The following is a 16,612-nucleotide window of genomic DNA, read 5'->3' on the forward strand; positions in this document are numbered from 1 at the left end:
TTCAGATTTTATGATCGGCAAATCGTCAAATACCAAAACAACGCTCTTCAATAAGTGAGGAAGGAAAGACGGCAATTTCTCATTTCTTACCAGACTGAAAATATCGAACGGATTATCGCACGTAATCCTGTATAATCCGACATTTTCGCAACTGCAGAAACCAGCAAAGATTAATCCTTGGATTATCTAGTACGTTTATCAAACTTTATTTTACAAAATGAATTCATTTTTTATGAAAAATATTATTAAAATTTCGTTCGTCTCTTAACGTTTTAAGATTTGAAAAATTGGTTAAATAATAATAATAATAATAATAATAATAATAATAATAATACCTGTGACCTCCCCCTTTTCCAATCTCTATTGTCAAGTTCCGTCTTTGCTTGGTTTAGTTTTCAGCTAATCGTTCTGCTTCCACGATGAATGCCACGGAAAAGTTCCTTCTGACTAATTTTTACAATTTTTTTTTTTTTTTTTAATATTCTGTTATTCTAAAAAAAAAATAAATAAATAAATAAAAGGTACTAGTGCAGAAAGTGATCCGGACGTAAATAATAACGTTATTATTTAAAAAGCCATTCTTAACATGGGGAGAGGAGAATGTTTTGTACCTATTCTATACTTTAACCTTACAATTGAATAAATAAATAAAAAAAAACACATCATAAAACTTGAATTAAACTTGGAAATACGATTTAAAAAATAGCGCGGATCGGATCACTCTCTGCACTAGATGTTTACCAGTTTTAAAATAAGCAAACGAACTCGGCTTTTTTTTTTCCTTTTTTTTTTTTTTTTTTTTTTTTTTTTGGTACTCATGCAGAGAGTGATCCGTGCTGAAATAATAACGTTATTATTTAAAAAGCTATTCTTAACATGGGAAGGGGACGGTGTTTTTTACCTTGCAATTGAATAAAAAAAAAATATCATAAAACTTTAACTAAACGTGGAAATACGATTAAAAAAATAGCGCAGATAACTCTCTGCATTAGCACCGAAAGTATAGAATAATTACAAAACACCCTCCCCTCTCCATATTAAGAATGGCTTTCTAAATAATGTTATTATTGTGTATCAGAATCGGCCATTAAAAATGCCGTATATGAACTTGAATAAATCAACTTACTATCTTTCGAAGCTTATAACTACTTGAAAAATGTAATTCGAATCCTAATTTTTTTTTTTTCATTTAAAGGAGCAAAGACCAAAATTTAAAAAAAATAACAAGTTTAATAGCAAATTATGCAATATTTGTTTTTTAAACTCGGTTTCTTTAAAAAAAGATTTAAAGGAAATCAACGAAATTTAGTTAGTTCGATTATAAAAATATATATAATTCCAAAAAAGCACTTATCTATAAAAAATTCTATTCAATGTGTACTTCTATTGTTCATTGTTATGAATTTATCCATATTTATACTTATATTCCATGTCCTTTTTAAATAAAATACTTTTTTAAACAAGGATTAAAAAATAAAAAACGCGAACTCAGATTTATTGACTGCTTAAATAAAGGGAGAGAAATCTGATTTTTTTTTTTTTTGCGATTATCTTACGATGATTTATAAATGCCATAATTAATATCTCTTTTTATTGCGTGCTGTTAACCAAAATAATTGGGGGGGGGGGCTCCGTAGTTCAAAAAAAGCACACATTCACTTATAAGTTTTTGCCGTTAAACAAAAAATCCAGTCTACCAATGGTTTTTTTCTTTTTTTTTAACTCTCTTACTGAAATACACGAGTTTTTGATTATTATATCTTGTTTCTACTTTATCGAATTAATTTTTTTTTAATATCTAAAAAAAAGAAAACATTGAATGAAATAGAAAAAATTGCCCTCAGTATCCGGTATTTACTTGACGATATAAGCATAATATGAGCTGTCATCTAAAAATAAAAATAAACGTGGTTTTAAACACTGCTTTTTAAAAAATAAAAAATATTTCTATTATTTTTTTTAAACAACTATAGTAGTTTATTTTGGAAGTATATTCCATACATAAAATAAATAACCCACTTTAAAAAGAGAAATTACGAGTTTTGTATATTTTATTTGCAGTTTTGTGTTAGGGGTGTCAAAAATTCCCCAAAAATTCTGATACACCTATTGCAGCACTAGGTGTGTCAGAATTTGGGGGGAATTTTGACACTCCTAACACAAAACTGCAAATAAAATATACAAAACTCGTAATTTCTCCTTTTAAAGTGGGTTGTTTATTTTGTTTATGGAATATACTTCCAAAATAAACTATTAAAGTTGTTTAAAAAATAATAGAAATATTATTTTTTTACAAAAGCCGTGTTTACAAAGTGCCGGTGCCCGTTCAACCAGCCATTTTTTTTTTTTTTTTTGACGTATGAAATCGATTGAAATTTACAAGTTAATTTTTTTTCAATTTTTAAACTTTAAAAATCTATCAAAGTTTTTCTATTGGTTCAATTTTTACGATATTTTCAGGGTCAATGTGAAATTTTATGCTCTTTTCAATAAACCAAATATAATATTTTAGACAAACGTTTTTTTTTAATTCACCCCACACTCCATTTTGAAATGTCTTTTAAAATGAAAATAATTAATCTACTCACCAAAGTTGTATATATCACAAATTGAAGATAAAAGATCAATAAATAAAATATTGTAAAATATTAAAAAATAATGAGTATGGTGCCATCAACTAGAATCAAAACCAAACTAAAAAGCGCTCCAGCCATATTCCCTACAAATGGACCTATCACCAGATAGATAAGAAAGATTTAAAATTAGACTACTTCAGGCCATGAATGAATTTGCACACACACAAAAGAAATAAAAAGCGCTCCAGCCATATTCCCTACAAATGGACCTATCACCAGATAGATAAGAAAGATTTAAAATTAGACTACTTCAGGCCATGAATGAATTTGCGCACACACAAAAGAAATAGAAATATGTTGGCAAGTTGAAATGAACATTTTGCATTTCAACTTGCCAACATATTTCTGTATGTGTTATTCATCCATCCAAACAAAGATTTTACTTGTTTTAAACCATCCTTGGTGTATGGTTTCTATTTCCTGTTAATTTCAGTGTTAGGTGACTAGTAGTTTAAGAGTTGTCAGTTACATATTTACACACAGACACACATCTACTTTTTTATTTATATAGAAAAACCAAAAACTACAGAAAAATCTTTAATATGTACATACTTCTCATGGAACAAAGATCAAAGTAGTTTTTTTGTTTTGTTTTTTAAGTAAGAAAATTAAATTATAAAATCCAGCATAAATAAAGGGGGAAACAACTCAATTCAGACTATCAAGATCGGTATCAACTTTATAATGGATACAGTTTAGCATTAAAATCGCTAGAAATAAAAAAAACATTTCTTGTTTAAAAAAAACTTGTTGATTCTTGTTTTTTTAATTGCATTTTCACCCCAAACAAGGCACGGTGCTACTTTGGTGTAAAGGGCTACTATTTAGGACATAATTTGCAGGGATACTATGTAGAGAGTTGAGCAGCAAGATGTCCGTTTATATTACACTTGAACTTCTGCATGCTAGTATAGTCAGGGAAGCAGGGACTCTACAGGGAATTCCAAAGTCTAGCAGTCTGAGGGAAGAATCTATTAGAGTAGAAGGCTTTATGACATTTAGGGATCTTTACTTGTCTGGGGGTATTTATGATGAGGAGATAGAGCTTGAAGTTCATCGTAGCATCTTCCATTAGATATTTGTAAAACAGGCAGAGAAATGTAACATTTCGCCAATGGAACAGAGGTTGAAGCCTAGTTGCCAATGTATGACCTATTAGGTTGGTGACTCTCTTTTGAACACTGTCTATGAGGTGCCTTCAATAAGTTTCTAGACTTTTTTGTACGGGCATTTAAAATTGTTGTAGACTTTTTAAAATTCAGTATGTTATTGCTATACATCTTAGAAAATGACTGGCCAATTTTTATGATTTCAGGTTCAAATAAACAGCTACAGTAAGAATTGGAATACACTCTACTAAAGCCTGATTGTCACAGTTGGTGAATTCGAAAATGCAATCGGACATGAGCACACTTTAGAAGAATGATATGCAATCAAATTCTGTTTTTGAACTTGGAAACATGGAATGCTTCAGACTGCTTTTGAACCATCTTGCATGAATCAAGCATCAGTTTTTGAGTTGCATAAGAGATTCAAGGAAGGCAGGGAGTTTATAAGTGATGATGAGAGGTGTTGGAGGAGTAAAGAAGTCAGAATACCAGAGTTGATGTTGGCTAAAAAAAAGAATTTCATGGCTAAGGACCGTTGTGTGTACAGACTTATAAGTGCACAGTTTGATGTCAATGTAGAAACTGTACACACAATTATTTGCAAGGAACTGAAGACATAGAAGATTTGCAAAGTTTATCCTAAGGGTGCTCAGAGAAGATCAGAAAGATGTCATGGCAGCAGGGAGATGGTCGAGCTGATCAATTCAGATACTGCAGTTCTTGATGCTCTAGTAACCTGCGATGAAAGCTGGATCTACTGCTATGAACCCAAAGACCAAGAGACAGAGTTCCCAGTGGAAGCATGCTAGCTCTCTCACACCCAAAAAGGCCAGACAGAGCAAATCTACCCAAAATCTTATGATGATCCCTTTTTTTACAGCACGAACATAATCTACACGCATTGGATTCCCACTGGACAGACAATCCACAAGAATACTATGTTGGGATTTTAAGGGAGTTCAGGAAGAGATACAATCAGAAGAGGCCAGCACTCTTCAATTGTGTCAGTGACATTTCCACTCCATTTCAACTCCATACTTGTCACAGACTATTTGACCAAGATGGGCATCAAGACAGTTCCTCACCCTCCCTATAGGCCAGACCTTGCTCCCTGTGACTTTTGGTTATTCCTAAGCTCAAGGAAGACCTTAGAGACTGTGTTGAGGAGATGAAAGAGGCTGTGATAAGGGTCATTAATATGCTCATATAAAAGAACTTCCATGGGTCCTTCCAGAAGTTGTTGAAATGATAAAACAAGTGCATTGCAGTCGGAGGCGATTACTTCCAAGGGGGCTGGAGTTTCATGTGTGTACTATCAATAAAAGTGCCGATACAAAAAAGTCTGGAAACTCGCTGAACGCACTTGCATCTCATATTGTTTTGATGTACAACCATCGAGCACAGCCTGGATTCTTCTCTTATTTAAGAAGGATTTAATTATGTTAAGTATTCGGTCAGTAATACCATTGTTTGCACCTTCTTTGCAGCAGCCAATTTTAATAATCATTTGGTGTTAATTTAACCCAAAATGAAAATGTGATTCAACATTTGGGCTGCATATGTGTAAATTTAACAATCAATAAAAATAAAAAAAAAATGAATCAGTTTAACATATGAATGTATGGCAATCATGTTTAAAGATTTTAAAATAAATAATAATTTAGAAGTTAATCATATCCTTTTGAAAGTATTATTTTGTAAAGTTAAATTTGAGAAATTTCTTACATCACATTTAGAAAGTATTATTTTGTAAGGTTAAATTTGAAAAAAAAATTTCCATCACATTTAGAAAGTATTATTTTGTAAGGTTAAATTTGAGAAATTTTTTCCATCACATTTAGGAAGTATTATTTTGTAAGGTTAAATTTGAGAAAATTTTTCCATCATGTTTAGAAAGTATTATTTTGTAAGGTTAAATTTGAGAAATTTTTTCCATCACATTTAGAAAGTATTATTTTGTAAGGTTAAATTTGAGAAATTTTTTCCATCACATTTAGAAAGTATTATTTTGTAAGGTTAAATTTGAGAAATTTTTTCCATCACATTTAGAAAGTATTATTTTGTAAGGTTAAATTTGAGAAATTTTTTCCATCACATTTAGAAAGTATTATTTTGTAAGGTTAGATTTGAGAAATTTTTTACATCACATTTAGAAAGTATTATTTTGTAAGGTTAGATTTGAAAATTTTAGAAAACCAACTATATATAATTTTTTTTATTAAATGAAAACTCATTTTTTTCTTAAATTTTTTATGGCATCCATCCTTATCAAAGAAAACTAATAGTTTTATTTTATTATTGGAACTGTTTGAGATGAGTAATTACTATATTTATTTATTTATTTGCAGACTTATCTCCATAGTTGCGGTTAATTACCTGACGAAGGACAGGGAAATATTTGGCCAAAATATGAAACAACAACAACGAAGATGAAGATAAAAGTTCAAAAATAAATAAATATACAGATCTGTTAAACATGAATTTAAGGTAAAGTGATCACTTTTTTTTTTTTTTACTGTTTTTCATCCTAAAGAAGGCACAGTGCCACTTAAACATAAATCTACACGGATACTATGCAGGGAGTTGAACAGCAAAATGTCTGTTCACTTTACACGTGAACTTCTGCATGTCAGTACAGTCAAGGAAGCAAAGACACAGGAGGAAATTCCAAAGTCTAGCAGTTTGAAGGCAACAATTATATAAGCAATATTGTAACTGGCCGACCGAAACTTACTCATGTAAAACAAATAAAAAGTAGATCTTGCCCTACTTTGGTTTTGAGCACTCTTGTATAAATCTTGTTAAAACTTCATTAGTTCATGTCTGGAAAATATTCAAATATCAACCTGAAATAATGTGTGTGTGAGTATGTATATATATATATATATATATATATATATATATATATATATATGTGTGTGTGTGTTTTATTTGTTTTATTACCGTTTTATCTGTTTGGTTACATATGTTTCAGATGTTGGACTATGTTTACAATCTAACAGCCTCGTCAGACCTTACAGAAGTGGTTGTTAGTATTAGGAAGAAGTGTTTTAGAAGAAATACGAAAAAAAGGAGGGGGGTGAGGTAGGAGATAATAAGGGGGAAGGGAGACATTAACACTATTTCAGTTTTGAGGGTTAAGATACATTAGATTGTATTGTGTGTGGGGGGTAGCAGATTCAGGTAGGCGTGGGTGGAGATATATTGATATGAGGAGGTGGAGAGAGGATGGTAAAGAAAAGAAAAAGGAATGGGGTAAGGAGACGAGGGGGAGTTTCAATTTTTAGGTTTTAAATTTTAACTTTTGCTTGTTCCATAAGGTATATTAAGTAGATGAGAGAGGGAGAGCAAGAGGGAAAGAGAGGGAGAGAGAGAGGGAAAGGGTTAGTGTAGATGTCATGTCTTTTGACAGGTACAGGGTTCATTTTAAATTTTCGTAGTTGCTATATGTTGACTTGTCCATTTCAGTTTACAGTGGGTTTTTTTATAATACATATGTTAACGCACGCGCAAATACACATACATACAAATACATATATATGTACATTTCTACACATCCATATAGAGACACATATGCACACACATATATATAAACAATGTATATGCACACATACATGGATCCATATGCAGACATACATACACATACACACAACTCTTATACACATATATACACTCACAAATATATATAGACACACATACATATACACACATATATATATATATGCACACACCTACCCATATATATATATATATATATATATATATATATATGCACACACCTACCCATATACACAGGCTGGATATCCTTCACATGGCGTGGGATACCATTGACTAGCACGGCTTGCTCACTGATGATGCCAGTGATTCGCCCTCTTTGAAAGTTGTTGGTGCATCAATTATTGGGAGGCTTCACAAGCAAAAGTGCAGCTAGAATTCGTCACTGTCAACTTTCTCTCTCAACTTCCAGCACTTGTTCTGACGACCACCTCTGCCAACAGGCGTTTTATTAGAAAACTGACCCCCATTCCATTTGCATACGTGTGCAGTGGAAGATGAGATCTCGTGAGATTCCACGAGACTACACCTTATAAATCCATGGCTGCCATCTTTAATTTCTCTCTCTCAGATCCCATCCGAAGGTAAGTTGTATAACTGCACAATACACACACACACGCAGGTGCTTCCTTCTTTGATTATTACATTCAACTCTACACATATATAAAAGGAGAAAATAATAAACACAAATTTTTTTGTTGCAGATTGAAAATTGAAGTATTAAAAGATGTGACCTGATGCAATGGAAGATTTCACAATTGTAAACACAGGATTAAAGCTGTTCTCCCTGTTTTAAAGAATGCATGAAACCACAAAAGACTGAACTTCATTCGATACTTTTATGTAGAAAAAATTATCTCCTGTGACTTTCTCTTGGATATATATATATATATATATATATATATATATATATAAAATATTTGTAAATATGAGTTGATTACAATTTTTGGATAAAGTTCAAACTGTATGTGTAACAGTGTCACTGACACTGTGTTAGCAGCAGTAGCACCCATATGCAAATGACCAAGCAGTAGTAGTCAAGTATGTATCGTTTCACTAGTAATATTAAGTATTTCTGTTAATATATTATCCATTCCACTGTTTCAGAGTGTTACCATAAACATATATAAAAGGAAAAAATAATAAACACAAAAATTTTTTCTTGTTGCAGATTGAAAGTATCCATAAAAGACATGCAAAACATGCAGTAATCAGAAAACATGTTAAACACTTGTATGCACATCTAGTACCTATAAAATAGAAAAGGATTACTCCTGCAATGTGTGTGAAATGATGATACCTGAGACTTCCTGTTTTAAAGAACGCAGGAAACCACAAAAGACAGAACTTTATTCAATACTTTTCATGTAGGAAAACTTATCTCCTGTTACTTTCTGTTGGATATATATATATGTATATATATATATATATATATATATATAAAATATTTGTAAATATGAGTTGATTACAATTTTGGATAAAGTTCAAACTGCATGTGTAACAGTGTCACTGATGCTGTATTAGCAGCAGCAGCCATATGCAAATGACCAAGCAGTAGCAGTCAAGTATGTATCGTTTCACTGGTAATATTAAGTTCTGTACTAAAAATATTTTTAAAACTCCTTAAAAAAGAACATATGCAAGATGAAAGCAGAAAAGCCAAAAACTTATTCTTGCGAAGCGTGTGACTTTTCATCAACACGCAGTACATCATTGGCCGTGCATGTCCGAACTCACACTGGTGAGAGACCATATCATTGCGACGTGTGCGGACGATCGTTCGCCCAAAACTCTGTCTTGAAATCGCACCTGCTGACCCACACGGACGCAAGACCGTTTTCTTGCGAAGCATGTCCCGCATCGTTCTCACGCAAGCAATATCTCACTGTCCATGTCCGCACGCATACCGGAGAGAAGCTTTACAGTTGTGACGTGTGTGGGTGTCGTTTCGCACAGAAGCAATATGTGCGTGTGCATATGCGAACGCACACAGGGGAAACACCATTCAGTTGCGATGTATGCGGATCCTCATTTGCAGCAAAGTCGCGGTTACATCGACACATGCAGACACACACAGGCACAAAACCGTATTCTTGTGATGTATGTGCATCTGCATTTGCACAGAAAGTTCACCTACATGCCCATCTGCGGACGCACACCAAAGAGAAACCATATCACTGTCAAATATGTGCATCGGCATTTGCTAATAATTCGGCACTGACATCACATATAAAAACACACGCCGGCGTGAAACCATTCATCTGTGATGTGTGTGATGCAACATTTGCGCGCAAGGAAGCATTGACAATCCATAAACGGACGCACACTGGGGAGCGACCATACACATGCAACGTCTGCGGTTCATCATTCGCACAGAAGCAATATTTGCGTGTTCATGGCCGCATCCATTCAGGTGAAAAGCCTTATCAGTGTCGGTTGTGCGATTCAGCGTTTTCTGTGAATTCGCGGCTAAAACGTCATATGCAGATGCATGCAGGCCATAAACCATTTTCTTGTGGAGTTTGTGCATCATCGTTTTCACAGAAAGAACACTTGCGGAAACACATGAGAACTCACGGGGGAGAAAAAGATGAAAGCCAGACGGAACAGTAGTATAATGTTCCTATTTACTATGCCTCCCCACAGGACAGAGTTAGACACCAGGGTCGTTTTTTAATGTGGAGAAAAGGAACAAAAATAAAAATTGTCTCAGTCGTGAAGGATTTCTCCTCCACTGACAGAGAACAATAAATTGAAGTGCAGCATCTGAAGAACAGATACTACACTTTGATCTTGACCCGAAGGCCAAATCATAATGTTACCCAACACATAGCCTTAGTCTCAAAGTTATCTTGAGGAAGCACCATGTCTCTGCTCTATTGCAAATGTCTGACATTTACAATATGGTAGCCTTCAAGTCCAATGTAAACAAATGTAGGTGATTGTCAGTGATTTCTGAGAACAAACTCAAGTAAAAAAGAAACACTGGCAATAAACTTACAGAAACATATAAGAATTCATGGGGGAGAAGGAGATGACGGATGAAACAGTAAGCATCTGATAGCTTGTCTGCAGCAGAAAAAGCCTTCTCAATTCTAAATGCAAATTTCATGAAAAAAGATTATTTCCTAGAACTGCCCGCCTGTGGAACACTTCCCGGGCCTACTTCCTGGTTGATTAGAATATGATAGCCTTCAAGTCTAATGTAAACAAGTTCTTGTTGGGCCGTTCCCTTAAATAATTAAATTCTACCAAGTCTACACATATGAGAACTAGCAGGAGAGAAGAGTAGTGTTACATTGCCCTACACGTAGCTTCAGTTGCAGAGTCATCATGGGAAACACCATGTCTTGACTAGTTTCTGGGACTGACCTTATCTGAAATGGAACACATACGTCAAATCTGTTGCCAAGATGGTTGGATCATTCTACCGATCCAGTATGTATCACACTGCCAATGCACCCCTCTAAAAAACCTCAGGCGAGAAAGATGACATTCAGACAAAATCATAGTGTAACATTACCCAACACATTGTAACCTCAGTCGCAAACAAAGAATAGAATAGAACCTTTTTGTTGTATGACTACATTTATTTCTTCATTCTCCTGCCATGCATGACTTTTGGTTACGGCTGTGATATCTTTCACATGATTGTCTTCTTGACTCTTTTTGATAAGTTTTATCATTTTGCTCATGGCTTAATATTTGTATAGAGCCATACTTGTGCTATGTTACAGTGGATGAATGTCTGGTATCTGCTGACCTGTCTCAAGCAAAACCTCTGAAAAGGAACTCAGCAGGAATAAATGAAATATCCATATGTAATTCCGGCCTTGGCGTTTTCACTTCTTGGAGAAAAGAACTTTTGATTTCAGGACACATGAAAGGAAGATTTTGTTTGTGTTCCTGCCAACAGCAATGTTCGGCTCTTGTTTAAACTGCCGATAAAATGCTAATATATGTATACAATCATCAGCACACAATAGAGAATATTAGACAATCACATATCACAACATGGTTAAGACTGTCATAAATGTTATATTAACTGAGACATATACTGGGTGGAACAATAAAATTGTCACTAAAGAAAAGACGCCATGATTCCATTTCCATTTGATAAAAACCAGTTTTCTTTTTTTGTTGCAGACCATCTACTAGTTCATCAGTTGTGTATAAATCCCAAGAGGGATAATAGCCTTCTATCATGTCCAAAAGTGAGACAATGTTCAATCAAAAAGATCAGAGCAAAATTCTTTTCAAAGTTAGATGCTAAGTCTGGATACTGGTCCATATAGCTCGACCGTTAAAGCCAACCTCTAACAAGTTTCCAAACGCCATTTGGAAGGTATTGTTTTGAACGACTGCCATTCAGTTTGAGTTTCAGTTAGGATATCTACCAACTCTAGACGGACAGGATACTTGAGAAGTGCACTGGAGCCTGTGGTATACATGATGATATAACTATATATGGGCTGACAGAACATAAACACCATAAAAACCTAAGGCTTTTTATATAGGTTGCTTACCTTGAACGCGGAGAAATGCAAGATCAAATGCCGGGATACCTCCTTCTTTGGAAACCTGTATACATAGATTGAAACCAGACCTAGCAAAAGCATGTGACCTACAGATGTTAAAACCATGTAGCAAAACAGAATTACAAAAATTTTGGGGTGTGATAACATGTCTATTTCACTTCGTCAGGCATTTCAGCTCTAAAACTGCCATGTTGTGCAACTGTTAGACAAGGACTCTGATTTCCAGTGAGGCCAGAAAGTTTTCAAAGAACTAAAAAGTGAAGTATCTGAAACGTTCCAGCTTCACTATTTTTGCCCTAAACTTTCAAGCTACATGCACTGTGAAGCAAGTACATGGAGAACATGGGATATAGTTGGCACAGACCTGTTTGATCTTCATGGAAGTCAATGACTGATCATAGCTGACTATTACTCAAAGTATCCTTTAATCAAACGCCTACCTGCTCATTCACGAAGCAGTGTCATAGCGAACATCACATACAAAGCCTTTGCATTCGTTCTGTAATCACATACAAAGCCTTTGCATTCGTTCTGTCATCGACCAACTGTTGTATCAACATAGGCCTTCTTTGCCGCTTCAAGGAGAATTAGCAGCACTTTGTCTTCATGTTTTGTTGGTTTTTTTTTTGGTTTTTTTTACACAGTGGTCACCACTTATCAGGGCCTGGAAGCCACTCAAGGATAAAGGTTATTGCAAGTACATTACTTTAGTGTGGAGATTTGATGAAGTGTTTACTTAAAGGGGCGGTTCATTAGGAATTTGTTAGCGTTGGACTTGAACACATCCAAGTTGTAGTCAGGTGGGAAGCAGGCAGACGGAACAGAGTTCCACAGGTGTGCAGTTCTAAGAAAGAAGCTTTGTTCATGGAATCCACGTTTTGATTTAGGCACAGATAAAGAGTGGGGGAAATTTTTCACAGTGGATTCAGCTAGATGGGTGCTTTGATGGTGAAGTAAAACTCCATGCATTGTCAAAATATTTGGCAACATTTGATGAGCCCCAGTTAAGACTAGGTACTTGTATCGACACTGTAGCTATGATTTCTGCCCGTTAATAGCAGTTGTGAACGTCGAGCGAGCGAGTGAGAATTTGTGTAGCATGTATGGTTAGAAAAAATGAACTGCTGCTTGTACTCACTGTTTTATTTGTCTGTGTACCATTATGTATGGTTTTTTATTGCATTATCCAGTCATGCCCAGTGGTGCATGGATGTGTATTAATTGATAATGATAACCTGAACATGTGTGTTAATTAAAATTAAGAAGTTGTCAAGGTGTATGTTTTATTGAAAATGTGCATGCATTTTTGTACAGATTGATGTTCTAGGAATTTGGAATGAAAAAGTAAGCAATATCATTATAGACATGTGGCCAGAATTGCATCCTATGAAAACAAGCTTCTCTTAGCGATGATTTTGGTTGGAGGTGCACAGAGAAAGTGAACCTCTTTGCATAGTGGGATCTTTGAACAAGCATGGCCGCGCTACAGTGAACCTAAAATATTCCTAAGGGGAACGTCCTTGCCTCCTAACATCTTCCGAACAGTTTCCTCCCAAAAAACAGTTCTTCATCCCCTTCCCTAAAAAAAGAAACGAAAATTTCTACAACTTTTCCTGTAACAAAAACAAAACAGTAACAACATAATACTTTTTTCCTTAAGAAGTCACTTGAAAAAAAACTTTTTATTACCCCCTCCCTCACCTCCATCAAAAGAAAAAATTAAATAAGTATTTGATATGCCAGTATGTTAGTTTGCCAAATTTCAGTCCACCATTTTGGTACACCAAAAGTTGTTAGGTATCATGTGATGTATAAAAATGAAAGACTTTCTACAGAAAAAACGCTTCTGCATTACATGAACAGTACCATTGTTAGGGGGCGATAACTCCCAATTTTTTCTTGATTGAATAGGACAGCAAATAAATAACAAACAAGAGTTTGTTTTTTTCAAAAGCCATTCTCAACATGGGGAGGGTATTGTTTAAAAGTCATTTTGGGGGCACTTGTGCAGTATGCAGACGGCGGCTATTGTTGGGGGCGATAACTCCCAATTTTTTCTTGGTCGAATAGGACAGCAAATAAATAAACAAGAGTTTTTTTTTGTTTTTTTTTAAAAGCCATTCTTAACATGGAGAGGAGAGGGTATGATTTACTTCATTTCAGGGGCACTTGTGCAGTATGCAGACGGTGGCTATTGTTAGGGGGCGATAGCTCCAATTTCTTCTTGGTCAAATAACGCGGCAAATAAGTAAAAAAACAAGATTTTTTCCGGAACAGAAAAATATTTGAAAACAAAAACATTTATTTTATAAAAATGTATCAATGTAAAAAAAAAAATATTGAAAAGTCTTCACAATAAAATATAATTTTAATAAAACAATTTTTGAATTAAAGCAACATTGGATTTTTTTCCCCCGCATGCAACATTTTTGGAATTAAAGTAAGATTCGATTGTTTTCCCCCAAAACAATTTAATAATTTAAATGAAACATCTTGCAAATTAAAGCAACATTCGACTTTTTTTTCCAAAACATTTTTGGAATTAAATTAAAATTCTCACTGTAACAAAATATAGTTTATAGTTGGAATGATTTGAATTGATATTTCTCTAACACGTAAATACATGTTGCTATTTCATATCAATACAGCGATCTCGAGTTCTTTGTCAAATGTTATTTTCCGGAGTTATTCATATCTTTATTTTATGTATGTGAGGATATGATTTGGTGAAACCCTTCTGTTAATTGGAGATCTCGTTAAATTTACCTTTAACGGTTCCACAAACACTCTACTACTTTCGACTTCTAGAGATTCCTGCACCTGCAACCTCGGTCTTTAAAATTGAAAGATCCTGATTATGAATTGGTGAACGCCGACTCACACCCTTACAAGTTAGTGACTACTTCACATAGCACTACATATATTATGTACTATAATATATAATATGTAATATTATAATATTTTTTTTCTTATTTATTATTAAGAATATTTTATATGAAAATAAGTGGAACAATGTGAACCATTCTTACTTTTATTTAATAAATTAGCTGAACGCTTGGTGTTGCTCGATCATACAATACGCTTAAACATGATATTTTAATTCATGCAGATTGTGTATGTATTATTATACAAATACCACTACTACTACTACTAATAATAATAATGATCAGAAACTGCTGTGAAACAAAACCAATAATAATAATATAATGCCAATACCTCAAACGTCAAGATGATTCTGATTGTAAGCTTGGGTAGGTGTGTCAGAATTGTTTGGGAATTTCTGACACCCTTAACACAAAACTGCAAATAAAATATACAAAATTCGTAATTTCTCTTTTTAAAGTGGATTGTTTAATTTCTTTATGGAATATACTATTAAAGCTTTTTGAAAAATAATAGAAATTTTATTTTTTTAAAAACAGTATTTGCAAAGTGCCTGCGCAGGTTCATGCAGCCATTTTTTTTTCTACATAATGAAATGAATTGAATTTTATGAGTTAGATTTTTAAATTGAAAAAAATTTATCAAAATTTTTCTTTTGGTTCAATTTTTACAATATTTGCAGGTTTAATGTAAAATTTTATGCTCTTTCCAGTAAACCGAATATAATATTCTAGACAAACGTTTTTTCTTTTAATTCACCCCCCCCCTATTTGGAAATGTCTATTAAAATGAAAATAATTCATTTTCTCACCTCAGATTTATATATCACAAATTGAAGATAAAAGATCAATAAATAAAATAATCTAATTTAAAACAAAAAAAGAACAGTTTTGTGCAAAGTCAAAAACCTGTAAAGTTTAAAGTTTAAAACCTTTTTTTAAAAAAAACATTGATGTTTTTTTTTTAAGTGAAACCTCACATTTTTAAACTATTGTCCAGGAAAAATTGAACATCTACAACAATTTTTTCTGTTTCATTCAATGTTTTTTTTTAGATTTGAAAAAAAAATCACTGCAGAAATAAAATATAGTAAATCAAAAAACTTATGTATTTCTTTAAGAGAATAAAAAAATGGAAAATTGGTCGAGTGGCTTATGTTTAAACGGCAAAAACTGATCAGTAAAATGTGATCATTTTTCAAGTACGGTGACCCATATTTTCACGCACAAGGCATGACAGCTCACGCGTATGTGTTGTTTTTATGTTTTTGAAATAATTAATTATGGCCCTTTTAGCCATGTGTATTTCACAACTGGAAGAAAGACAGGAAACACCGGTTTGCTAACTACAGGTAATCACTTACATAATGGCGGTCTTTTCAAATCGTTGTTTAATAAATTCTTTTCTTTAAAAAGTACATGGACTATAAAATATAAATATGGACAAATTCTTATAAATGAAGAATGGAAGAACCCATTGATTAGTATTTTATATAGGTAAGTGATTTTTTTAATTTATATATGTTTATTATATTTAGATTAAGTTAAAATTAGATGAATTTCGTGAAATCTTTTTTAAAGAAAATCGATTTAACAAAAATATATTGCATATTTTTCGATTGAACCTTTAATTATTTTAAAATTTCGTCTTTGCTCCTTTTATTGAAAAAAAAATTATTTTATTGAAAAAAAAATTAGGGTTTGAATTACATTATTTATGTTGTTATAAGCTTCAAAAGATAGCGAGTCTAATTAATCACTCCTTTTTAATGGCGACTTCTGACACCCCTACCGCTTGGGACCATAACAAAAAGTCACCATAAATGGCTTAATCAGATTGACATGACAATTTCTTTTCCAATTTTGCAAAAGGCTTGTCTGTTAGGAATGGC

At 33.3% G+C, this 16,612-nt stretch overlaps 1 protein-coding gene across 1 annotated transcript in view; it reads left to right on the top strand.

Moving 5' to 3' along the window:
* The window catches only part of LOC145271215 (uncharacterized), a 15,281-nt gene extending 110 nt beyond the window's left edge, over positions 1 to 15,171 (top strand). The window contains exons 1-3 of the mRNA XM_080126778.1: positions 1 to 189; positions 6,094 to 6,232; positions 8,005 to 15,171. The exon at positions 1 to 189 is cut by the window's left edge and continues 110 nt beyond it. Coding sequence (XP_079982904.1) covers positions 8,945 to 9,913 — 969 coding nt within the window. The 5' untranslated portion in view covers positions 1 to 189; positions 6,094 to 6,232; positions 8,005 to 8,944 and the 3' untranslated portion in view covers positions 9,914 to 15,171. The remainder of the gene's footprint in view (positions 190 to 6,093; positions 6,233 to 8,004) is intronic.
* Positions 15,172 to 16,612: the final 1,441 nt, after the last annotated feature.

This window comes from Euprymna scolopes, chromosome 46 (assembly GCF_053919585.1).
Source record: "Euprymna scolopes isolate OS-2025 chromosome 46, ASM5391958v1, whole genome shotgun sequence".
Classification (NCBI taxonomy): domain Eukaryota; kingdom Metazoa; phylum Mollusca; class Cephalopoda; order Sepiida; family Sepiolidae; genus Euprymna; species Euprymna scolopes.